The 25361-nt window shown below is 36.0% G+C and overlaps 1 protein-coding gene across 3 annotated transcripts in view; it reads left to right on the forward strand.

Moving 5' to 3' along the window:
• The window catches only part of VRK1 (VRK serine/threonine kinase 1), a 35176-nt gene extending 15136 nt beyond the window's left edge, over nt 1–20040 (forward strand). The window contains exons 6-12 of one of the 3 annotated variants that reach the window (XM_058861710.1): nt 30–122; nt 1130–1262; nt 2457–2577; nt 3447–3505; nt 4344–4522; nt 8437–8524; nt 18377–20040. In XM_058861710.1, the coding sequence (XP_058717693.1) occupies nt 30–122; nt 1130–1262; nt 2457–2577; nt 3447–3505; nt 4344–4522; nt 8437–8524; nt 18377–18459 (756 nt within the window). In that variant the 3' untranslated portion in view covers nt 18460–20040. The remainder of the gene's footprint in view (nt 1–29; nt 123–1129; nt 1263–2456; nt 2578–3446; nt 3506–4343; nt 4523–8436; nt 8525–18376) is intronic. The other 2 variants (XM_058861695.1, XM_058861703.1) reach the window with 2 other exon arrangements.
• The last annotated feature ends 5321 nt before the right edge of the window (nt 20041–25361 follow it).

A 25361-nucleotide genomic window follows, 5' to 3' on the forward strand; every position in this document is an offset into this window, starting at 1 on the left:
CTGCATTTACATGACTTTTGTTTTGTTAGCTTGATATTCTGGAGTATGTCCATGAGCATGAATATGTGCATGGAGACATCAAGGCCGCAAACCTACTTCTGAGTTACAAGAACTCTAATCAGGTATTTATAATGCATTTTACTCCTCATGTTTTAAACCTTCTATTTGACAACAGTGGAAGTGCTTTGAACCTGTGAAATCTAGCAGAAGCTCATTTTTAAGAATGTATATGGTAACATTATTTCTGCTTGACATTTATATCTAGTTAATATTCTGTGATTTTTAATGCATTTTGCTGGACAGTTATCAATTGACTATTTGGCCTAAATAGTATTCTAGAGAAATTCTCGAGATTAAAAAAAATTGACTCATAAATAGGTATTTGCAGGTGGAAGGCTAAAATTATATAGCATGCTGGTAAATTATGTTTGCCTACTTGCATTGTTACCTCCTTGCTTTGTTCAAGAAATCCATCAGATAAGTGTTCTGTTACTTGAAAAAAATGGTCTTTAAAGTGTTGATTGTTCCACTTGATTTACGTAAGTCTTTCATTTTTCTACATTTTTAACTCTCTACTATTCAAACAATGCATATTAGAGTTTCAAATTATGTATTTGTTCTTGCCCAAATGTTTTAGCTTGTGAAAGAATTAAAATAATAAGTAATTTCAGTTCTCTTAAAGTAACTGTGTTACTTTGTTAATAAGAAGTAATAGTATGTAGTATTGTTCAAATGGGTCAACTGACTTAAAACAGGGTAGCACAGTGGGTGTATTTATAACTCTGTGGACATTACTTCTTGTTTTGCTTGTTACTTGGGTTTTTGTGGGTTTTAAGATCTAATTTTTCTGGTAATAACTATTTGTACTGTACTTGCCTTCTGTAGCAGCAGGAAATTACTTCCAGATCAGACTGCTTTATGGAAAACAATAAAACCTGCCTGTCATATTGTTTTCAAATCATATGTGTTAAGATTAATAAAGTAATGAGAATAATTCAGAGTTGTTCAACTTACCATTCTTAATACTTTCAAAGAAGTTATGAGAATGGTTGGAAGTTGCATATATTATTTGTGTATTTTTTTTTATTTATACTTCTTTAACCTTAGAATGTTTTGTGGAAATTATTAGGTGTACTTGGTGGATTATGGACTTGCCTACCGATACTGTCCTGAAGGAGTTCACAAAGTATATAAAGAAGATCCTAAAAGGTGCCATGATGGAACTATTGAATATACCAGTATTGATGCACACAAGGGTGTGGGTAAGGATATAAAACTCAGCAATAGGCATTTGCATATCCTTTTTAATAAATAAAAGACTTTATAAAACTCAGTGCAGCAAATTAACAAGCCAGGTTTCTGATTCTTAAAATGTTTTTCCTTTTTTTTCTTTATGTGCTATGCTTTATGTGCTTTATGTGCTATTTTTCTTTTTTTTCTATTTACTAACTTTTAGTACTTGTATTTTTAATGTAACTTTCTTAAGAGCTCCTTAATTTATAAAGATCAGAGGTCCAGTGTATTGCTTTTTATTAACCAAGTAGAAAAGGAATAGTGCTTGTGAGATCTCAATAGAAAAGTAGGTCCTGGTTTTAGGAGAAAAATAGTTGCTGTTATCAATGTGAAAATATTTTTTATTTTAACTTTAAAAACTTCATTTAATTAATTAATTATGCCTGCAGTCACTGAACATCAGAAAGCAGTAAGCGAGAAAAGGTTGAATATGTAAAGGACAGGTTTACGTCTGATTAATCATTGAGGAATTATAGTGAATGCCAACTTCATTTTTTTAATTCTCAAATTTTGCTTTATTAGCATAAGAGTGTTTTCTGAAAAAACAGCAGTTGTTGAAAATGATTATTTGCTTGAGGATACTTAAAGTGTAACGTAACCAAAGACAACTTGATCTGCTGATCTATACTTCTAGTGTAGTCTGTGGTCACTGTTCATGTGAATTGTTTTGGTGGGGTTTTTTTGTGAAGGCTTAGGGATCCGATATCATGCTGTCCTTTGTTCAGTTTTCAGGTCACATAAAATAATTCAGCATTGTAGAATATTTTTTGGGGGAGGTGGGGTTTCAGCACTTTTACCTTTTTATAGACAAAGGGAAGTAAAAACTATTTTGAACAGAAAGTCAATCACTTCACCAACTTGTTCTATTTTTTCCACAACCGGAGTACTTAAAAAGCTTCCCAAATTGGGATAACTGCAGCATGTCATGTCTTTGAATAGGAGAGATTGATAAAGGACTTGAAAATGAAGTGATCCTTCCAGATGTGGGAACAATATTTTTTCCTTCCTACCTTTCATGCTAAAATAAAGACATAAGTAACAGATACAGTAGTGTTACATTGTTAGCATTGTCTTAACATATTTATAAATTTTTACTGTTAAACTGTGTGTGCTTTCTAAGCTGATGTTATGGTCAGCTTTTTTATGTGTGCATATATATTTAGCACCATCGAGACGTGGTGATCTGGAGATCCTGGGTTACTGTATGATTCATTGGCTTAGTGGCCATCTACCATGGGAAGATAATTTGAAAGATCCAAATTTTGTCAGAGACTCAAAAATCAGGTGAGAAACTACTTGTTTTCATTCTCTTATGAAAATGTCTTTCTGTAGAAATGCTCTGTACTTCCAGTATGTTCCCTTTTGGCGAGTAGCTATCTTTTTGTACAGCCCCCATTTTCCTTTTGTGTCTCATGTATCCTTGACTTGTAATTAAACTCCACTTGTACTGTTCTGCTGTTTTCTTTTGCGTATGTGAGATGTTTATTTTTCCACTGTGGTATTGGCACTCTAGAATTGCCATGGTGAAGCCAAAAGCACTCTTAGCAGGATGCAGGTAATCATCAGTCATGCTTTACAGGAAGAGAAGTGTGGAGTGTGAGTCCCTTTAACACCATGCTCTGATACATGTGGCAGAAATGAAGGCTAAAGGGGAATCTTAAATGTCTTTGAGCATCGTTCCAGCTAGAACACTACTGTTAGGGGATTTTAAAATTATTTTTCATTTTGTCCCTCAGCCTCAATGTCAACATGTTATCATCTTTCCCTCAGCCCAGATCAACCTTCTCTTGTCACGTATTTAATATGAAGAGAGCTGTCCCAGCACAGCAGTTTCTGTCTCATTAACAAGTATTTGTTATTTGGCTTCCTTAGCATTGGTATGTGAGGGTTGAGAATGGATCAGTTCTTTTTCTTCAGTCTTCTACTTGCTTTTAAGAATCAAAGACTGTTTCAGATGGCCCATCTGACATTCATCAGATTCTCAAATGTGCTGCACACCTACAAATGGCTGTACTGAGTCATACCAGAGGTTTATGCAGTAGTTTTCCTTGTATCTGACAATGGCCCAAACTAGGTACTTAAATAGTTTATCAGAACAGGACAAGATTGAAAATTCAAAAGAAACAGTAGTTTTGACTAATTTTATTTTTCAGATGTAGAGATAATATTTCCATTTTGATGGACAAATGCTTTCCTGGGAAAAATAAACCAGGTAAGAGGAGCTATTTTAAAATACTTGTTTACTGAACTTTTTACATATTTTAATTTTTCCTTTCGATCAGGAACAATAAAGTGGCATCAATTAGATTGTTGCCTAAGAGAAGTCTAGACTGTTTTGGCTGCAGTTATATACGCTTCAGACACTGTGTTGCTTCTGGTTAAGCACAGTATTAATTTCAAACATGTGATGTGTAAATTGATTTTTCATAACTGAATTTTAGATATGGAAATTTAAGAAGTAATGCAAAATTGAAGTATAGGTTGTTCCTGTTTGGCAGAGGTGATTTGCTGAGTACGTTATTTTTTTTTTGAACCGACTTTAATAGAAATGGACTTCCTTGGGATGTTAATATTTAGTTATTTCCAGCTGTTCCTGGTGGTCAGAAGAGTTTTCTCATTGCAGTGTGACTTTTTTTTTCAGTGGTCTAATGTTTCATGAACTTTTTAGTATACGTTTCAGTCTTGAACTAATGAAGTTCTGAGATAACATTGAATTTCCTTTTCCACATTTTTAAATATAGACATAAGAAATACCATGTAAGTAAGCAGTCATTGGTGAAGATTGGCCTATTAGGTTTTTTTACGATTGACTGTTTTCTTCATTGCAATAAACGTGTAAAAAACAGTGATGCTGTCACCACTGGGTAACGAAGCTTGGTATAATTTTTTCTAAAATGTGTAGTAGTAAAGATGCAATAATTATGAGTTTATAAATAACCATTTCAAAAATAACGTAAGTAGTGCATGCATAATTTCTGTCTCTTTTCTAGTAAAAGTGAATGATTAAAACATTTTCAAATAGAAATTAATTGGAGGTGCCTTTTCTTTAGATGAATTGGCCAAATATATGGAAAAGGTGAAGCTACTCAGCTATGAAGAGAAACCTGTTTATCAGCATTTCCGAGAAATACTTTTGCAAGGTCTCAAGGGCATTGGACAAAAGGATGATGGCGTGCTTGACTTTGGCTTGGCAGAGAATGGAGACTTTCCAAGAAATCCTGTGCAAAAGGTTTTACTCTAAAAATTCATGTCATTTTTATTGCATTTTGTTGAGCTAAGTAAGAGTTAGTGGTTTTGGAAGTAGGTGTCATAACTTAATCCAGTAGCAAATAATTAACTTGTGAAATGTTTAAGTCCTAGTTACACACATTATTTCTCTAATTCAACTTAACTAATTGTTAATAAAACTTAACGTAGAATGATGTTTATAGAGGTACTCTCATAGTAGATAGTACCTTGGATAATAAAATTTGTATACCTGGATACAATGAGGTTTGAACAGATGAATATTTGGTTAATTTACTTTCTTTAAATAGGTAAAACTCCAGATGGATCAAAGTACATGTAAGATTAGTCTAGTTTTTGTTTCATATTAATTTCCTTTCCATGACTAATTCAAAACTTAGTTTTAAGTATACATCTTTATGCCAGGTATTTGATTCTGGAATTCACATACTGATTTCACTGTGATCTGGTATGTTATTTTTGAGTGTTAACTCTATTGGTAGGCTAGGGTTATTTTCCTCCTTGTATTTAAGAAGCCTTAAACTCTGGACTTGAATTTGAATATGGCATTAAGGACTTTTTAAGCTTTAGGGAAAGTGTATGTTAAAACAGCTTATAACCATAAAAAAGTGGTCACATAATAGGACAGTAATTATCATCTTCTACTTCAAACTGCATTTATTACTTCTTTATTTACATTTGTTAATAGCAGGTGGGCAGTTTATTGGTTCCTTTAGCATGAACCGGGGAACTGAGAATTCTAATACAGGATAATAGTGCAAGTACGTTGCCTGCTTACTGACATGATCAGCAGTGTGTTAAACATGGGGAAAAAGCAGGAAAAAAAACCCCTGTAGGATTCTAGAGTCTTCTGAAGATAAATGTTCAGCTTTTCTTGGATCTTTTTGCCTAGTAACAAGTATTTTGGCTACAATCATAAAGCTGTGGCCTCTATACTAATATTTTCTACTGAACTGAGTGCAATGGTCCCTCCAAAAGGAGAGCTTGATAGCATAAGTTCTGTTCCCCCTGTGGTTTGATATGGCTTGCGACCTGTATTTTGGGGAAAAAATAATCTGTCTTTAATGGTTGGCTGGTTTCTTTGCTGAGTAAGTTGGCCTGCTGCAGAGCCAACATCTGTGACCTTTAATGTCCTTGTCCAGCAGGGATGTCTGGTGCACATTTTCAGTGGAACAAAAACTTAAAAAATCTTGGCTTTTTAGCCTGTATCAGTCAAGACCATTCCAAAAGGGTGGGATAATCCTTTTCTGTAGGTTCTTACCTCCTGACATCAAATAGAAGTAAGCCTTTTCATTGGGTTTCTTTTTTTTTAATATACTTTGAGAACCATATGCATGGTCAGCTTACTCAGTTATCACAAATATGAAGCACTTTAGATAAAACACAGAGTGCTACTGGCCCACTTGAGTAAGTGTTTTCAGCTGTCTGCTTCATATTTCAGTGGACTTGATGCTACTTCATGCCAGCTACTGCTAGAATGTCTGGACAGAATAAGATTGACACCATAACCTTGCTTTTGACCAAACACCAGGACAGATGACCCTTCTATGTTGGGTTTGTGGGCCTTGTAGCAACTGCAGTGTAGGCTAGGGTAGGAGATGATTTAGTGTTGTAAAGATAAGCTCCAAATTCCAAACTTCATTAAAAACTACTCTCCATAAAGATAATTTGCCATTGATCAGTAGCATTTTGCCTCTGAAGGCCAGGGTCTTCTGTTGTGTGCTGAATTTTGTTTGGCATTCTTAATGCTTAATTTGAAAGAGAAAAATGCAGTTTGGCATCCACCCTTGAAAAGATTGTCACCTCTAACACAAAATATGTATGACGTTTTGTCTCTACTGATCTTTTAATCACAGCAGGTCTTTACACTCCTATTCTTCATTTCTTTTGGTGCAATCTACCATAATATTTTCTTAAAACAGTGTTACTTGATATTCTGAAGTTACGCTGTTTCTTAGCTGGGAGGTAATATTTCTAACTTCTATGTAAATACATTCTTAGAATGTAGGATTCTCCTGTGCTTTCAGCTAATTGAGCCATGGTGGGCGTTATATGTTGCATATAAGCATGGTTGTTCTGGAATCTCAGTCATTCTCCAGTATTGGTATTTGGGTAAAAGTCACAGATGTCTGCTGTATTAAAAGTTAGCATTTTATTTTTTTTATCATGGCTCAAGTTTCCTCAGATGTATAAGTAAATGAAACATAGTCCACACCTCTGCTTGAGGTTTTTCCTTTTGGTTTTTTTTTCCTGTATAGTTTGTGAGTGTGGTATTCTCTGGTAGTTCTAGACAAACAGGAAGCTAGCAGTACCATGTATTGAAGGAAGTATTTCAAGCTCTTGACTAAATTATTTAGAGCGAGGACCACATTTTACTGTGCACATTTTCAGTGCTGAAGAGTGGCTGGGAAATACTGGGAGTAAAGTAGCCTGGAAAAATAGAGATCTTAGCGATTTGTGGTTCCTTCTAATGTTCAGGTTCAGATGTGCAAGTGTTGCTTTTGTCAGATGAATGCTGCCTGATTTGTACTGCTATGTAATTCACCTGCATCAAGATTAAGAAACCACTTTTTATTAAATAAGCTTGGAAACAAGATAAATGTATTTTGCCTTTGTGTAATATGTATTGAATATCTGTTTTTCTGATGAGCATTTAAAATGTTTCCTAGTACAATTGGGAGGAATGCATTATCTCTCATATAAAAGCAGTACAGTGCTGAAATAGTCCTCCTTAATTTTGGTCAGAATGAACAAAAGTGTCTGTGTTTATTCCTGCCTAATGCATCACAAATCTGCTGACATGCTAACCTTGGAGTCTTGGCTGGCGGTAATCAGGCCTGTGCACCGGCAGGAAAGATGTACCTAATGCACTCCATCAGTGCAGTTTGCATATGGAAGTTCTCACAGGGGAGCTGCCCTGTGCCAGCTGAGGGTTACCTGCCCACTGCAGTTATTGTATGTAATTATCGAACCAATCTGTTCAGCCCAGCAGGGTTTAGATGGTAATCATGAAGCAACACTTTGGAAAGGAAAGATGTAATGCACTCTCCCCTTCTCCCGTGAGCTGTGTGAAGTTGTAGCCACTTTTAAAGCTGTATTAGTAAAGCTCTAGTCTCACACAATTAAAAAGTAAATAAAGAAGAAGGAAAGGTAAAATTCCTCCAGTGTTCAATGCCTTTCATGAATGCCTGATGCAGGTCTGTTCATCTTTTGCAAAAATTATGTCTTTAAAACAATCATTTTCCATAACTACTTCAGGAATACTTTGCAATAGTAGGATTAATTGTAATACACACTTAAGAGTTCTATCCATTTAGAGGTTTTAAGATAATGTACCTTGAAAAGATTTCAGATTTTCCAAATACCTCTTGTTGGAACAGAACCCATGGTTGCTATTTAAGAAAAAAAAAAAAAGTACTGGTAGTGAGTATTAGCTTCTTTTAAGCTGTGCAAAGAAAGCCTTAAGAACCAAAGATACAGAAAAACTTTAATTTAATGTGGTGTAATTTTTTTAGAAAAACCCAATTAATATGAACTTTGGATAAAATGTTTTTGTGTTAAGTTTTTCAGATTGCTCCTCTTGTAACATTTATTCAGTGTAAGTTAAAAAACTCTCCAGGTTATGATCACAACACCTCATGTTTTCCTACATCAAAATTTCACCTACTAAAGTGATCTGTAGATTGGGGAACTGTTTTAAATCGTGTATGGCTTAGTACCAGTATTCTTGTGTTAATATAGGAATAAATTTTCTCTATGACTGGAGACATTTTATAATACATAATATAAAATAAGGCAATACCTTGTGAGGATAGTGTCTACTTTACATGGTCTTTCCTGCACTTTGGCTCAACTGCTATTTTTTGTTATTTATATATTTATTTATTTATTTTTCAGAAAAGAAGAAAGGCTGCAGCTAGTGAGAGCATTGAGGTGGAAATGGGAGACACAGGAAGTCCAAAGAAAAAGAAAGCTGCTATTTCTAGTAAGTCAAAAGATTGTTCTAAAAGTCACATGTACTGGTGTGGCAGGAGAGCTTGGCTAAAGTGCAGACCCCCACACAGCCACTTGCTCCCCTCCTCAGTGGGACAGAAGGAGAAAATGAGATGAGAAAACCTTAAAACAAAGATGAGGAAATCTATTTCTGTTTACTGTTTTGGGCAAACCAGACTCAATTTGAGGAAAATAAATGTAATATATTGCAAATTTAAAATAAATTTGGATAGTGGCAAACATTAAAACAACACCTTTCTTTCTCCTTCCCCCAAGCTCAACCTAACTACTTCACCCTAAACTCTAGCACCCTTCTTGTTCAGTGCAGGGGTCCTGGAGGGGAAGTTTGCTGTGGTCTCTTCTGCTCCTTCATCCTTACATTTTCTCCCTGCTCCTGGGCTCTCTTCTGCGTTGCAGTGTTTCTGGAGAAAAAAAAAAAAAGTGGCCCAGTTTTTCCAGGAAATATCCATTTTCTCCAGGTTGGACTCTCACATGAGGTGCAGGTGATATCTCCTCCGTTCTGGGTCCTTCCTGAGCTACAGGGAATATGTGCTCTGGTACAATGGAGTACCATTTCCACCTGATTTTGGTGTTCTGTCTGCTGTTTCCCACTCTTCCCCTGCACTGCTACTGCCTTTCTACCTGTCCAGCGAATTGTTTTGTCCTTTCTTAAATCTTTCCACAGAGGTGCCACAAACAAATTTGGCTCGGCTTTGGCCTGCAATGGGTTTCTTCTGAAGCTTTGGCCTACAGTGGGTTTGTACTGGAGCCAGCTGGAAAGGGCTGTGTCAGCCACAGGAGAGCATCTGGCCTCTCCCCACAGAGGCTAGCTCTGAAGCTGACCTCAGCTTACCAAAACCCAGCCACATGGCCATAAAATACCCAACAGAACCTTTAGCAGTTCAAGTGCTTTTTATCTTTTGCAATTTCTTCTTATATTAACTTCATTTAATTAAGTTAAAATATTTCAACTTTCTGTGTAAGAAGGGATTATGCTCCAATTAAGTAGTGCCCAAAGCTGCTTGAATTGCTGGAGGATAAAAATTGGTGGTTGAACCCTGTTATTTTACCATTGTTCATTCTCTGATCATTCTTATTTTTGTCCTCCTGTCTTGTCCAGTTCACTGTTAAAACATGCTGACTCCTCAGGATTCCTCTTCACAGAGTATTAAAGCCAAGGGCTAACAGCAACAGCTTCCAAAAGGAAGCGTGTTTAAAGTTAAGGAAAGGATTAGCTATAAGATTAGAAAATGCTGAAGCTATTATTTCAACATAATTTGGCATAGTTTCAGTGCAGTATGGAAAAAGTTACGGACAGATAAAGTAGGATTATTGAAAATCCCATGTGAGAAATCTTCAGTAGATCTGTATAGGGTAAGCTGATGGTGAATGTCCAGTCAAACTGCATTATGGATCTGAGCTTGTAATGTCTTTATGTAAATGTGAACTGAATTCAAGTAATAGCAAAGATACTTTTCCTAGACAATTTTCAGTTTATAATTTTAAGTAAAATACCAGATGTTGTCTGTAGTCAAATAGTCTAAAAATAATAAAGCAGTAGGACTGAAGTCTACCCCCCAAAAAATCTCCTTGTTTATAAAGGGTTTGATGAAGGAGTATTGCAGGATCCAAAACTGTAACCTTTTAAAGACAGTAATGATATTGGTGAGTTCTGGATTTACTCTGGTATACTTACTTAAACTGTATGGCACAAAGTACAAGGAATGAAGCTAATGTTATTCCAGGAGGTGACTCTGCTTTGATCATTTTCAGCTGTTCATACAGCATTTTAATCATTGAGACCAATGATTATTTCTCATTTTTGAATGCCTCTTTACTTATTGACTTCAATTTGTTATAAATTCTGTAGTCTGTCAGTGGCTGAAAAAGTGTTAATTGGATTATACCTCCTTTCAAAGCAATAGAATTACTTTATATGACACTGACACAGTTTTAGTATTTTAGATATAATTTGAGACTTTTTAACAAAATACTTAATACAGTTGACTATTTTCTGGTTGTGATTTGATGCACATATGCAGAACATACTTTCTTATCTTATGTTAGACTACTTTTTCCTGGGATTGTAGATTGAAATTTTTTTAGAAAGAGATGGAAAAGAACTTGAAGAATTGCAATCCAGGTGGTAACATCAGCTTTTTGTAAACAAAGTTTTTTTCAGACTAAGTAAAGGTATTTGGGAGGCTGTATAGATTTCCAAGATAAGCTTAGATGAGAAAAACTTCCTCTTGCTAGTTCAGTAGAGTTACAGATGAAATGGCTCTAATGTCACCTTTTTACACTACTCAATTTAATGAATACCAAGTAGAGGGAGTATATAAAATGCATTCAGGTGAAATGTGATACATGTACTTACTCATTTGGTTCTCTCCAAATTTGGAATTAAAAACTTTACCAACTATTACATGATTCATAAACCTGTGTTGAAGGAAAGGGCGACTGTTTCATAATCTTCTGATTCTGATGCTTTTATAGTTTGAAAAGGGCTGATTATTATAGAAATACTTAAAACTGTGTTTCCAAATCTGACTAGTTTTGTGTTACCATGGACTTGTTTCTCCATTATTTTTCTTGTGATTAAAAAAGAAAATAAAATCCTGAAGTTCAATAAAATAGATATTTTCTTGATACCTCTTAGTTATACAACTTGAACTTGAGTCATACAGGAATGCTTTAAAAAGTTGTTAAAATTCTATTTTATTGGTTTCTAAGAGGCATAAATACGGTGGAATGGTAATTGCTCTTCAGGTATTCAGACGTCTCATAAGTGTTTGAACAGAAAGCAATGGCAAGAAGAGCTGTGCAGCCTCTTGCTATTCAGCTCATCAGCATTAACCACATCTGACTATGCAATTTGTCTTTTCCAGTCCAAAAGATTAGTTGTCTCCAAAAGACACTGATCAGCTGTGTGGCATTTTGAGTACTCTAAGGTACTCAGTGGCTACAGGAAGTCTGCTAGTATTGAAATCTGCTGGGGATGGGGAGCCCCAGACATGGAGGAGGAAGACAGTATGGCACTGAGAAAGGACAGCAGTCATTGGAAATTCTTGCTTCTGCTGTCAGCTGCCCTTGGTTGTTCTCAGTGTAAAAGTGGCCATATCAGATGAGGTTGTTAAAGGACTTCTCTTCCAATCCTGTCAGCCATCAGTGTTTCTGGAGCAGTCAAGTGACTATTTGGCAACAGAATTTCAGAACGCCGTTGAGAAACAAGCTGTGTTGGACTTTCAAAATAAGTTGCATGCAATTTAGTGAAATTCTTAAATTGCTTTTTGTTTATATTTGCATGTAGGCAGCTTTTTATTTTTTTTTTCCTGACATAATGTACCCATAGGCTTCCCTGAAAAGGGGAATTTGGAAGGTATCCTTTATGAAGTAGTATGGATGATGTTGAATTATTATATTAGCCAATCTATCTCTACCAGGAAAAGTGCTGTCAGAAGAAATTATTTTTATTTAAATGAGAAGCTTTCCCCCCTCTGTTGCAGCTCCATTTTCAGTGTTAGCTGCCTTTCATTACAGTAGAAAAATATAGATGCTTATAAATTATGTTAAAACAGAATAACATACATTGGCATACACTGTACATATCCACCAACACTCATACAGGGATGTACTGCATAATATGATAGGACTGATATGCTTATTTTTCATCAGTTTGGTGGAATAGGCAGATAGTACAGGCATCCTCAGTGAAAATCTCATAAATGCTGGAAAAACAAATGTTTCATGAGAATTTGTGAATAATCCTAGGTTCAAAGCTACAAGAGAAATAAAACAACTATCCCAGCAGGTATTTTTAAATTTCGGGATTGATGAAGATTGGATTAGAGCAATACAGAATTTTTTTAGAGCAGTCTTTTTTATTTTCTGTTATGCATTTTTTTAAAGACAGTTTTGGGGTTTATTAATTAGGACATGTTAAGAAAAATGCTAAAGTAGCTATGACAATGAAAGTACTTTATTTTTAATATACTTTTAAAATAGTCACTACTACTAGGGGCAGGAATTCTGCTGGTCTGCATTGCTGGATGGCATCTACTATATTAAGGTCTTAAATGGGGTCTTTGGTTACTGTTGCAATATAAATAAAAAACTATGAATAATAAAGAGCTCCAATATGAAAACAATCATACTGATGGATTGGTTAGAAGAACATTCAAAAATGGTGGTTTAAAATTATTTCTCAATTAATAGGTACTTTGCTTTATGTTTATTTACCTTGCATGGCTTTGCATAAATCAGTATCTGGGTTAGTCTTAAATCTTTTCTTCTTTATTGAAGTAAGATTTATTACTTAATGTCCATTTAGGTGTATTTTTGCATTTGGAGAATTTTTGGCCTTTTCACAAAGCTTTAGGAGAAAGCAAATCATATTTTTTTGAGCTTGTTTATGGTGCAACCTGCTACTTGTCTTTCTACTCTGTACCAATGCCCACATTACAGGTAGATTTTTTTTTTTTTCTTAATCTTGTACCCTAAAAGACTTATTTTCTGTGAGACTTGTACTGGACAGTAGGTCTAATTGTGTTATGTGTCTCTTCTTTCTTGTGGAGGATTAGGTATTGCCTACTATCTGTTACAGACTCCAGGAGAAAGTACATACAAATTCTAAAACTATCCATCTCTGTGGTTAGTGACTGAAAGATCTGTCCCTTTCTGAGCTATACTTAGCCTTCCCTTACCTTTCTCAGGAATGCTGCAAGTTAAATGTTCTAGTACAAGAGTTATGTGATCTGGGTTTCGAAGTTAAAAGCATGTGCTGCAATGTTGTATCTAAAAATTACCATAAAGATCTGGGTTTTAAGCAGAGAAATACTGTTTTCAATCGCCTGAAATATTGACAAACTCACTTCTATATTTTGCTTTAAGTATATTCAAACACAATATGAAGTGATCTGTCTTTTTATGCCTTCCCCAGGACTGTTTGAGGATCTTCAAATCCTGTTTAAATTCAAAAAGGTGTGGTAGGAGGTGCTTTTAATTTTAAAGACTTTTAAATATTGTGGATAGGAAGTTTAAAATAGATTTGGTTTACATTTATCTCTGTAGTTCTTCACAAATAGTAGGGTTTTTTTGACAATTTGCAAGTGACAAATTCAGTGAGAATTACTTTGAACATGTGCCACTAATCATAATAAAAAGAAAAAAATTAGTGTCCAATATGTAAAGTATGGGAGTGTTACTGTGTACTTCTGTGTGTGCTTGGAACACAGTTCTTAATTTAATCTACCTTTATATTTTAGGCTTATTTCCATACAATAGCTTCAGATAATTTCTAGCATTTAAACACATTTAAAATATAAGTAATTTTTTACATTTCATGGGACTTTGTTGTGTTTGCTGCTAATAAAAAGTATTAAATTAAAGCACCTTGTAATGAAAATTTGCCATGTGTAAGGTTTTATATAATAACTTTACATGTAGAACTAAGTCACTTAAGAAAAAAAAGTTGTGTCTGCTTTTTTGGTTGTTTTTCTATGACCTGAAGATGAATTGTAGTATGTTGAACAAGTATTGCAATTCAAACTCGGATATAAAATTTGCAAGTGAAATTTTTCTACAGGAAAGAAAAATTGTACTGCAGTGACTCAGATTTTTGCAGGGAACTAACCTTTTGCAAGATTGCAAGTAATGGTTTGGATTAAACTGCCTTCTTCCTGCAAATTGCTGTGTGGTGAAGAGGAAGGTTAATTTTAGACACATGCTGCATGGGACGAATTATTTCTGTTTACGTACAATTGTGTTTTGAAATATCAGTGAAGCAATTTTTGCAAATAGAAGTAAAACAGTTTCAGTTTCTTCTGGAATAATTTTATATTAAAATTTTTAAAAGAACACTCATATATTTGATGTTATCAGTAAGAAGTATGCAGGCATAAAGTCATAAATAATAGATTCTTGTGTTCCTATGTTTTTCCTTATGAGAATTTGAAAAGTATTTGCTTTATTTGTTGCAGGAGAGGGAGTACTTGGCAGAACAGAGTAGCTAAAGCTAAGCCCTATCCCACAAGTTCACTAACTTTTCTCTCTTATCCCCACCCACAGTCATATATACCGGAATTCAAGTCCATATTTGCATTCTTCTGATCTCTCCTTTTTTTTCTGAGTCATATTTCTGAATTCTTATAGAAAAAGAGCTGCTGTCAAAACAAAAAAGGCCAACTAACCACAACTACTATTTGTTGCCTTTGCAATTTCTTCAGCAGCTTCAGAGTACTGAAAAATGCTTGTCTGAGAAGTGTTATTCACCAGGTTTTTTCAGTTATACTGGAGTTCCCTGGCTGAGCTGGGAAAGAGCTTGTCAGAGGACACTTCCTTAAAAGAAGGAAAATCTTCATAGAAGAAGATTTCGTCTTTTATCTTCTTTAAAAGGAGAGTATCTCTTCATTGGTGCCATTTTCAAACAGCCCAAAGTGATTGGAGAATATTGGTGTTTAACTCATTAAATGCTGCAGCCTGGCCTAAGTTTGATGTTTGCAGCTGGTTGCTGAATGTAGTCTTTGGCTTCCAACACTCTTTTCTTATTCCTTCCATATGTAAATATCAAATGTATGGGTTCCAGTTTCTTGTTTCCTTTTTCAATCTGATGATTGTAGAACCCTTTAAAGGGGCAATTGAAGGAAAAGGTCTCCTAGAGAGCCATCTAGCAAAATGATTGGTTATTTGATACCAACAAAGACAGCTGTAATATACCTGAAGCACATTTTAGAAGAGAAAAGGGATACTGTGATCAGGAAGAATTTTGAAGAACTGACAGTTCTAAGCTCAGCTGCTTTGGAAACCACAAGTATATATTTATTACTTGAATTAGTAATAAAATTATTCTTGGCAAGAATTGATTGCACTGCAATGTGTAGTAGTGGCATATGTAAGATCTTATATGAGGGACAGACTCATTCCTACCTTATCACTTCTCAGGTTAACTGTGGCAATTTCACATATTTATGTGTAGAATAATTTAATACAGGCATGTAGTTGCCTGTATTAAAGCAACATCAGTCTTAACAGTGTCCTACAGTGGCACACAGGGGTGTCTACACAGAAATGATGATTAAGCTTCCATGTGGATACCAGTGGAGAATGCCTCTTCCAGACAGCTCCACCACATCATCCACCACTCCAAATTTACTGACCTTTGTTTCTTGAAGATGTAAATGTGGAGCAAAATGTGCGTGTAATATTGTGCACACATATGCATGGACATTAGGTTTGAGAAAGGAAACCTTGTAATGTCTGATCAATATACTTCTTTTGATGTTAGGTGTTTTATTCAATGAGGATGACTACAAATTTGGCTTAAGAGCTACAGTTGCTGAAACTCTTCAGCCCATTAGCTGGAGACTGGCATGTACTTAGCCTTTGTCAAGTGTAGATTCAACATATGGAAGGTGATGCACTAAATCCTGCCTGATTTTATCTGCTCAGTTGCTGCATTTTCATGTTTTCAAATCTCTCACTGTCCTCCTTTTCATCAAAGAAGGCAATTTAAACAGGGAAGTTGACTATTTTTACTCAAAGAACTTCTGTAATTTTATAGAAACTTAGAATTTTTTGACTTGAGCACAGTTTTATTTCTCAATCATAAGACTTGTGTGTTTCTAAACAGTGTACCTAAAATTGGAAGATGAGAGGGGACATCAAGAAGATGTCTGCTCTGTACACCAGTCCAATCAATTTATGTTGGTATTAATCTTGATACATGCTAATATTTTATCTTAAAACATGTATGATTATTCTAAAACTTCCCTGGTCAACACCACTTGTAATACTTAACTATCCTTACTATTACAAAGGATTTAATAAGGGGAAGTATTTGAATATTTTTCTTACCTAACATGAATCTCTCTTAAGCTTACTAGTTGTCCTAGTAGCTGTGGACATGAAAATCACACTCAATTTTATGCAGCAACCTTTTGCAGATCATATGTCTCCCATTTTTCTTTTTTTTTTTTAATCTCTTCAGATAAACTAGCTTAATTCAATGTTTTCTTGTTGTTGTTTTTGTTGAAGAGCTAGAAACAATTTTTTCTCGGCATTTTTCTCAGATCTTTTTTATAGGATGAGCTCAGAACTATACACAGTACTGCTGGGTTTCTTTTGTAAAGCTTTGTTTTCCATTGTTCTCTGCCTCCTTGATTCACCCAAGTTTACTCATTGAGCTTGAATGATTAGTGACTCCCACTGCTCAAAGGCTGTTGTCTTAAGCAAGCAGCTTCTTTCTTAGGACTTTCATGAAATTCAGTTTTACTTTTCTTTACCTGTACACTTGACATGGATTGAGGAATTATATATAGTTTTACAAGCAGGAACTGAAGTAAGTAAGCATGCTATCTTCAAGGAGGAATTTAGGATTAAGAAGAGAAAAAAAAAAAAGATATGATTAGGAGATGAAAAATATTTCATTGTTACTGTATATGGAAAAAGGTAGACATTTTTTGTGTGTAATATTTTTTTGTCAAAGTGACTGCAGTTGAATGCAATTTACAGAAATGAGCAGTGGTGTTTTGTTTTCTTCAATTTCCCTGGTAGTAGGCAGACAAGAATCAAAGTACAGGGGGAGGTTTTTATTATTGCTTTTAGGTATGGTCTCTTTGAACAACCTGCCTGCCAGGTTTACTAGGAATCTTATTTAGATGGGATTATTCCTACCTTTGTTAATAAAATATTGTCAGTTGATAGATTGAATCTCTAGGCACAGTTGCACTGATAGCTGAGCTGCTTTAACAACTGACATTGCCAAATGGAAATCTTTCTGTTTCACCTGTGTGCTTTCTACCTCCCCCTGTATAAACTCCATTCAGAATGCTCTAAGATGACACATTTCACTAAACTCTGAGAATACCAGACCAAAATTTCTTTCCAAAGTATCCTATTTTCAGCTGTTTCAGAGCTGTGTTTTGGATTCAGTATGAGAATAATGTGGATAACACAGATGTTTTGGCTGTTGCTGAGCAGTGCTTACCCTAAGTCAAGGACTTCCAGTTTCCTGTGCCCTGCCAGTGAGAAGATGCACAATAAGCCAGGAGGGAGCTCAGCCAGACCAGCTGATCCAAACTGGCCAAAGGGATATTCCATCCCATGGAATGTGATACCCAGTATATAAAATGGGGGAGTTGGGTGGGAAGGGCCAGTTACTGCTGGGGGCGGGCTGGGCATCAGTCAGTGAGTGATGAGTGAGTGTATATATATCTACTGAGTGAGTATTGTGCATCACTTGTGGGTTGGGTTTTTTTTTACATGTGTGGTAAGTCATCTCTTTTTTTTACTTTTGTTATTATTATATTTTACTTTATTGTAATTATTTAACTGTTCCTATTTCAATCTATGGGTTTTTTTTTTCCTTTTTCCAATTCTCCTCCACTTCCCAGTCAGAGGGGAGGAGGAGTGAGGGAATGATTTCTGCATGGTAGGTAGTTACTCTCTGGGGTTAAACTGTGATCCCAGAGCTGGATGAGCTTAGCACAAGGTTCAAAAAATGGCTTAGTACTGGAAAATATTATAAAACTAAAAGTTGGCACATGGGGAGGAAGGAGAGGTGTTGATTTGGTAGAGGATCTTAATTCTTCTGGTGAAGATGAGCTAAAAAAATGACTCAGCTCCATGTGATGATACTCTTGGAGAAGTCGAACTGTACAACATGTTTTTTAAGAGAAGGTGAGTGCCCAGAAATAGTAGATTTTCCTCTGTCCATGGCATATTCCCCATCCCCACTTAATGCTCAATGAATGATATGAGTTGAGCTATCCTTTTAAAAACTGACAGTATTTTCTTGTGATCTGTTTTTATTTTATTTAACACAAAGTCTGTTTTGTTTGAATTGCAGATGCAGTTGCTGCCAGAACCCAGAAGATGACCTCACCAAAACCCAAGAAAAGCACAGCAACCAGAAAGAGAGTCCAGAAGTAAATAATATATGGAGCAACAAATTAAGTTGCTCTGTGGCTCATTTCTGGTTTGGTTGTGTTTTTTTTGTTGGTTTTTTGGGGGGGTTGTTTTTTTCTTTTTCTGTGGGGTTTTTTTGTAGCACTGGAATCTTTTTCTTTCTAAATGATGAATCCTATAAAAACATGGACTGCTGTTTGTACCTGTTTTTGAAGAATAAATGTTTTATTGAAACATTTGCATAATTTATGTATACTTAAATACTAATGCAAAATTTTGCCAACTTTTGAAGTGGGGATGCATTTTTATTCTTTATATACATGAATTCACGTCTTAAAGGCAAACTAAAAGAGTGCTTTTTTCCTGCTTCATAATGTAGAGATAAAGCTTTATTTAATAGTTTCATTATGAATACTGTATAAGAAACAGCAGTGTTGCATCTGATTTCTCACAGTTTTGAGTAAAGTCATGTTGGTGGTCACTTAAATACACACTGAGATGAAGTCTGAAAAAGCAGAAATAGCTTTGAAATATGTTTCAAATGTTTGAATTAAAAACAGAACATAAGGCAAAAATCATGTCCTTCCATTCTGGTTACTATAAAATGCACATAATCAATTCTTTGGAAGACAGGTACTAAATTTTAGCCATTTTTTGCATAGTATTTGTGTTTGTAGGATTTTTCCAGTTATTCAGTTTCTCTGGAAGGAAAGAGACCAGAATTTCAGACCTAGGGCCCAGGGCAAAGAAAAGAACCAACTTAAAAACCAGTGCCTATTCTCAATCACCCCCTCAGGTTTTCTTTTTATATTAGTGAAAAGACTAGAATATAATTGTGAGTAACTTTGTGCAGAGTCTAGTTCCAGTGTAATATTGTCTCATAGCAATAATGGTTTACCTTTTTAATACTTGAGGAGCATGTAACCTTCCAAAGCCTTTTGTGAAAGTACTTCATTGGTTAGCTTTGAGTCCTCTCTTTAGAGCTGTAAGTCAAAAAACAGTGTTGAATTCCAATGTGAAACATTGCTACTTTTCATATATCTACTGCAACATACACATAGTAAGGCATGAACATCATTCTTATCAGGGCAGCCAAAAGTTTGGTGAACCAAAAGGGATCCATATGAGCCAGTGAGAGTGTATTCGTGTGGATGTCCAGCTTGCTTGATTGTATAATGTCTGAGTAGCAATTCATGAGATTAAATAAATATGTTGTAGCACTGTTGAATGAATGAATGATGAGGTTATGTTTTGTAACAAGGGAATCCGTTGTTTTGAAATAAAACTGGAGTACCATATTTTTAAGAGGTGCTTTCTCATTTCTGTTGACTGTTAGGCTTGTTTTCCTGAGTATTAGCAAAGTGTGGCTGACAACTTTAAGTGTAGCATTCTCTTCATTTCAGACGTAAAAATAGGATTGCTAAAGCCTCTCTCAAGTTTAAAACTCCTCATATCAAACTATTATTTTAATGATCTTGTTTAATCATTTTGTTCAGGAAGTATGTAATGCTGTTCTGAATAGCTATTGTCAGGAAGGCATACTGTATTCTCTTCCTTGTCACATACTCAAAGTTAATGTAATTCTTTTGTACTTCAGTTGTTTGAAATTTTATTTTTTTTAGTAACTTATTTATCACTAAACTTCCTTTGATAACTTTCCAAGTTCTCAAGCAGCGTGTTTTCTTTTGACACCACCAAAGCCAAATGGAACAAACATTTATTTCCGTATATTTGAAAAGAATGTTTTGAGGTGCGAATTTCATAAGCCACCCCTACTTCCTCCCACCCCAAAAATGTCTGGGAAAAAAATGTCTTGGCAGGTGTTCTGTGAAGGGAAGGGGTGCTTTTCATTCAAGGTGAATGTTGTTTCAGGGCTTGTCTCTGCTCACAAGCACTGCAAAACCCCAGGCACCAGCTCGCTGTAACTGCAGTAGTGTTTAAAGCGTGGGACGGCCAGGAGGAGCGGAGGGGAAGGCTGTGATCATACCCGCAGCGCTACCGTATGGATCACATACAGTGCGTGCTTGCACACACGTGTTCTCTCTGCTTTGCCAAGCGCTGATGGGGAAATACAGCACTTCATGAGAAGCGGAGGGTGCAGTTGGATTTTGTTGACATCCCCGTTTGAAAGTAAAGCCCTAACACAAAAGAAGCAAGCTGCCTTTAGACTGCATTTACTGCTCTTGATGACTCCAGTTGTGTGTAAATATTAGAAAACAGCAGGGTCCTGCATTCCAAGAATCACTTGAGCAGTGCCATGAAGACAAGTGTCCTTACTAGTATTGTAGTCATACTCCCAAGCTCTCCTGCTGTTTCTAATCTGTGCGTGCAGCCGTGAAAAAACTGGACTGACATTTACAGGCACAGCAGGGAGACACTTGAGTAGGGAATGTTAAAGACTCCGCTACCTATGTTTCAAAGTGGCCACCATACATGATAAATCTTCACAGAAGAACTAGTCAGCACTTCAGCTGATGGTGTAATGAGGATATTGATAATGAAGCACAGAATGCTTCTTTTAGTGCTTGAACATTTTGCAGACAGATTGTTTATATTTTCCCCTGATCTAAAATATCTGGAGAGACAGTCAGATTCAGGATGGATATAACATATTTTTTAGATGGTGCTGGTTTGATAATTTTTACAGGATTATTTTCCAATAAATTAATATAAAATAATAATTCCCAATATTTGCTGCAGCTAGCAGTAAGAAGGGGGGTCAGTTGCTTTCCTGAGTAGTTTGACAGACTTTTCTCACTGTTTTGTCCCAGTGAGCTGCCAGATTTGGGATGCCATAATACCAGTAATGCAATTAGGTTTTCTGCACGTTGTCTGGTTGACTTCTCAGTTAAGAGTTTCTTTCCCTTTGGGAATAAGACTAGACAGACTGTCATTTGCTATTACTAATTCTGCTTAGCATTATCACTGGAGCTTTTTTGTAATTAGCTATCTTAGTTGGCTCTTAAATTTTAATAGCCAATTGAAGCTACATTTTAGCCAAGTTCCATATCTAAATTGCATTCAGTCCATTAACAAAGTTGGTTAAAAGGCTATTAAAACAAAAGCCAATACATGGTGGTTAGCACTTACATCTTTGCAGCAGTAGCAGTACCAGCCTCCAATGAATATTCTCGAGAAATGGCACTTCCTTCTAGAAAGGAAGTGCATGAAGAATGACCAAAGTTTGTTTTGGGAACAAAGACTGAATATGCAGAATACTTGTAGAAAAAGTAAATAATTGAAGTGTGTCTTTTCTGGAAAAAGGTCGGAAAGAGGGGTGGGGGGAGATGTAGAAGGAGGCAATTAATTGTTCTGCTCAAATTTGACAGGTTCTGGAAAAGCCAAATAAATAAAGTGATGTTTTTCTCCATTTCAGCTGATCAAAATTATTAGCAAAACCATCTGAAGCACCTTCTGGTGGAATTGTCATCTTGCTGAGTTTAGTTTGTAAAACATCCTGCCAGACATTAAAAAAACTGTAAGCATGCCAGCACATAGGCTCAGAACACCACTTCTCTAATTGATAGACCCTATAATTTTCTTTTTTACTGAAGGCCATGGCTGGATACCTCAGCCTCCCATGTAATTTAATGTAGCATCAGTCTGAATATTTTATCCCTAGTAGCATTTGTTTAAATTAGCTTTTTGTACTCTTTTCTTTCTGAAGGTGTAGACAGGAGATTAACTGCCTTTGGTTCATCCTGTAACTAATAATGCCTTTCTCAGATTTTTCTGCTTAAAAAAGAAAAAATCTTTACTTTTGGGAAGACATCAGATATTAATGCTGCTATGGCTTTAATAGAGAGTCTACCAGTTACTGATGAGCTGTTTCAAGGATGGTTTGCAGTGTCCGGTAGAGGTGATGATAGGTGAGTATCAGTAGATTCATTGTACGAGGTGTGAGGCAGACTCCAGATTGTGTCTTAATAACCAGTACATATCTGCTTTTACCAGCACACATAGTGGGACGTCTAAATTAGTGTTTCCAGTGTACCAGTTCCATTATAAAATATCCACAGAGCTGGTGCTTTTTGAACAAGGGTCATATCCTATTGCATATAGTGGCGCTGCAACATCAAACTGACTGGAAAAGCTCTGTGGGACTACATACCAATTCCTTTACCTCCCATGTTGTTTGGGGGTGCTGGGCTCTTTGCAATGATGAGGTACTCAAAGGGAGAAGGAATGGGTTCTTTGTGAGAAGTGATTTTCATTATGTCCTTTCTCAAAGGCGGAGAGAAAGCAGATGCGGTGGGATCAACTTTTCAAAAAAGTTCTAGAGTCCTAGTTAGGATCTCAGATAGCTTTATGCAACTGCATGCTAATTCATAGGCATTTCAGTTTTCTTCACTGATATTATAAAGATTCAGCAGCTGAAGATTTAGAAAGTTGATTCCATGAATTTGATGCTTCATTTAAGTCCTTTATCTCCATGAATGGTACCTCTGTAGCACCAATTTGGGGTTTAGAAAAATGCAGCAGCTCTAACTGGCTGCTACAATTTGACTTCATTTCTCTGCATGGATGTGCCATGTTTTTAAATATGAAATCACAAACAGTATAGCACTTGTACTTTCTGGAGTCTGTGTTTCATCTTCTACCAAAACCTGTCTTCTTCCAGACTGGTGCATGTCTTGCCCATGTAGTCTTCCATAACAGATTTTAATGCCCTCACATTTAGTTCTGCATACAAATACCCAAAATTGTCAAATGGCCCTCAAGTTTCACAGCTGCCTAAGCTCCTATAGGTGAAGCTTTTTCTTCACCATTGAGAATGCTGCAACAAGTCAAAATTGAGGTTTTGCATTTTCTCAGGAGTACCCCGAAGAGTAAAAGAGTTGTGGAGGAACTGTCACTTGATAGGAGAAAGATTGGCTCCCATATTTCTACCCCTTGTCTTGGAAGGTCAGCTTTCCAACCCTGCAGACCTTAGCTGCTGTGATGGGCTTTCATATGTATACTCAAAAGAAAAATGATGAGAACACAGTGAGACAGCTGTGAAGTATAGTAAAAGTAGAATATATACATTTTTATGAACTTTCCTGAACTAATTCCTTTTGCCAGACCACTCCAGACAGGAAGAGGCTGACACAGTGGTGATCTGCATCTGCAGCTTCTGAGAGGAAAAAAAAAAATCTTCCTTGGCAAGTGGAGCTAGAAACCCAGAAAATGAAGGATTAATACGTTCATTTATACAGGAGCAGTGAGAACACAATAACATGAAATACAACCAAGGAGGATGCATTTAAAAGACAAAAGAGCCCTGGAAGGGATGGTACTTAGCTTTGTTCAGAATGCGAACTCTAACATGCAGTTTTGGGAATTGGTGAATTGCACAGCTTAATGTTAAAAGAAATTACTTCATACCACAAGAAATACACGATCTGTGCCTTGAAAACCTGAAGGTACTTTCCTTTCTCTTTCTGCCAGGAGAGGAGTGGAACACTGGATCTACTTGAAAGTAAGTAACCCTCCAGCTAATTTTGTCTATCTGCTGCTAAACCTGAACAAAAATAGTGTAAGTAATAAATTGAATTCCTTTCTGAAAAGAGATATATCTATAAAAGAATAATAATGCCTTTATTCTTACATTCTCACTAATCTCTCATTGTGGAGCTGTTTCCTTTGGATTGGTGAGAGTGGATCTGCAGAAGCAAATATGCAGTCCCTGACTCACATCTAACAACACATGGTGATGGCCACAGCAAAAAGTATGCAGCAAAGAGCACCACATTTGGAAGACAGTGTAGTGCTGAAAATATCTGGGTGTGGTGTAACAGATATCTGGGTGTGGTGTAAATCTGGGTTTCCTCTGTCACTGGGAGAGCTGATCATCAGTAATTTGTAGGCTTTGGGTTTTTTTAATCGGTGTGGTCAAATGTGGAAGGAGGCAGAATTTGAAATTCATCTCTTATCCAGACCAGGTATCACCTGATAAATCTCTTTGGAGACTGACAACAGTTTTTGCCTTTATTATTCTCATATGTGAGATGGTTTATGTGTGGTAGTGAGTTGTGTCACTGATTGCTTGTTTCCCTTCCTCATGGCAAAGCCCTCTTAAAAACAATTTTGAAATTTGTCATCCATTTCTAGTGAAGCCACTACCCAAGATTTTCCCTAAAGCTGACCAGAATAGTTTTCTTTCCGTGCATAGAAACTATTCTGTTTTGGGGGTGAATTCCAGTTTTTTATATTGAAAGCCTGACCTTTCAGAGGTAGTAGTGCCCAGAATAGTATTTGAAGCCAGTAAGGGCTGCAGGTAACCACTGTCTCTGAAAATCAAATATATGTTCCTCTAAAAGTGTATCCTTTGCCTGCTATGAAGATAATGTTATTTTTTTTCTCTCAACCACACTGCTGAACTATCTTTTAAGATTAGGGGTAGGAGCAAAATTGCAAGAGAGTCCCTAACAAGGAATGGGTAATTCGAAAGTGAAATTGCATGCTGCAAACCAGTAACTTGATCTGAACCACAGAACTTGTGCTTGAACTTGACATTCCTTGATTAACTAAGGGTACTGTGTCCAAGGTAATGAGGAACTGGAGGAGTGAGAAAAAAAAAAAAGTATTTAAATGTGTATGTGGTTTTGCTGCATTCTTCACAGTTTTTTTTCATAATGTCTGTTATAAGCTCTTTCAAGATGTGGTTGTCTTCTTACCCCTCTGCATAATACCCACTGTACTAGACTGTAAGAAGTTGAGTGCTTGTGATAAAATGAATTTCCTTTTATTAGTTATTTTGTTTATTTCGTGGCAATATGTTTCTTCTGCCTTTCAAGGGAGTATTTTGATTATTCAACAAGTATTTTAGCTATATTAGACTAATTATTTAGCCTGATTAGATTAATTTTTAGCCTTAATGGAATTCATGTTGCCCTGAAGAGCACAGAAAATGAGGGGAGGTATGGGAGATCCGGGGCGCTATC

Source organism: Poecile atricapillus, chromosome 1 (genome assembly GCF_030490865.1).
Source record: "Poecile atricapillus isolate bPoeAtr1 chromosome 1, bPoeAtr1.hap1, whole genome shotgun sequence".
Lineage (NCBI taxonomy): Eukaryota > Metazoa > Chordata > Aves > Passeriformes > Paridae > Poecile > Poecile atricapillus.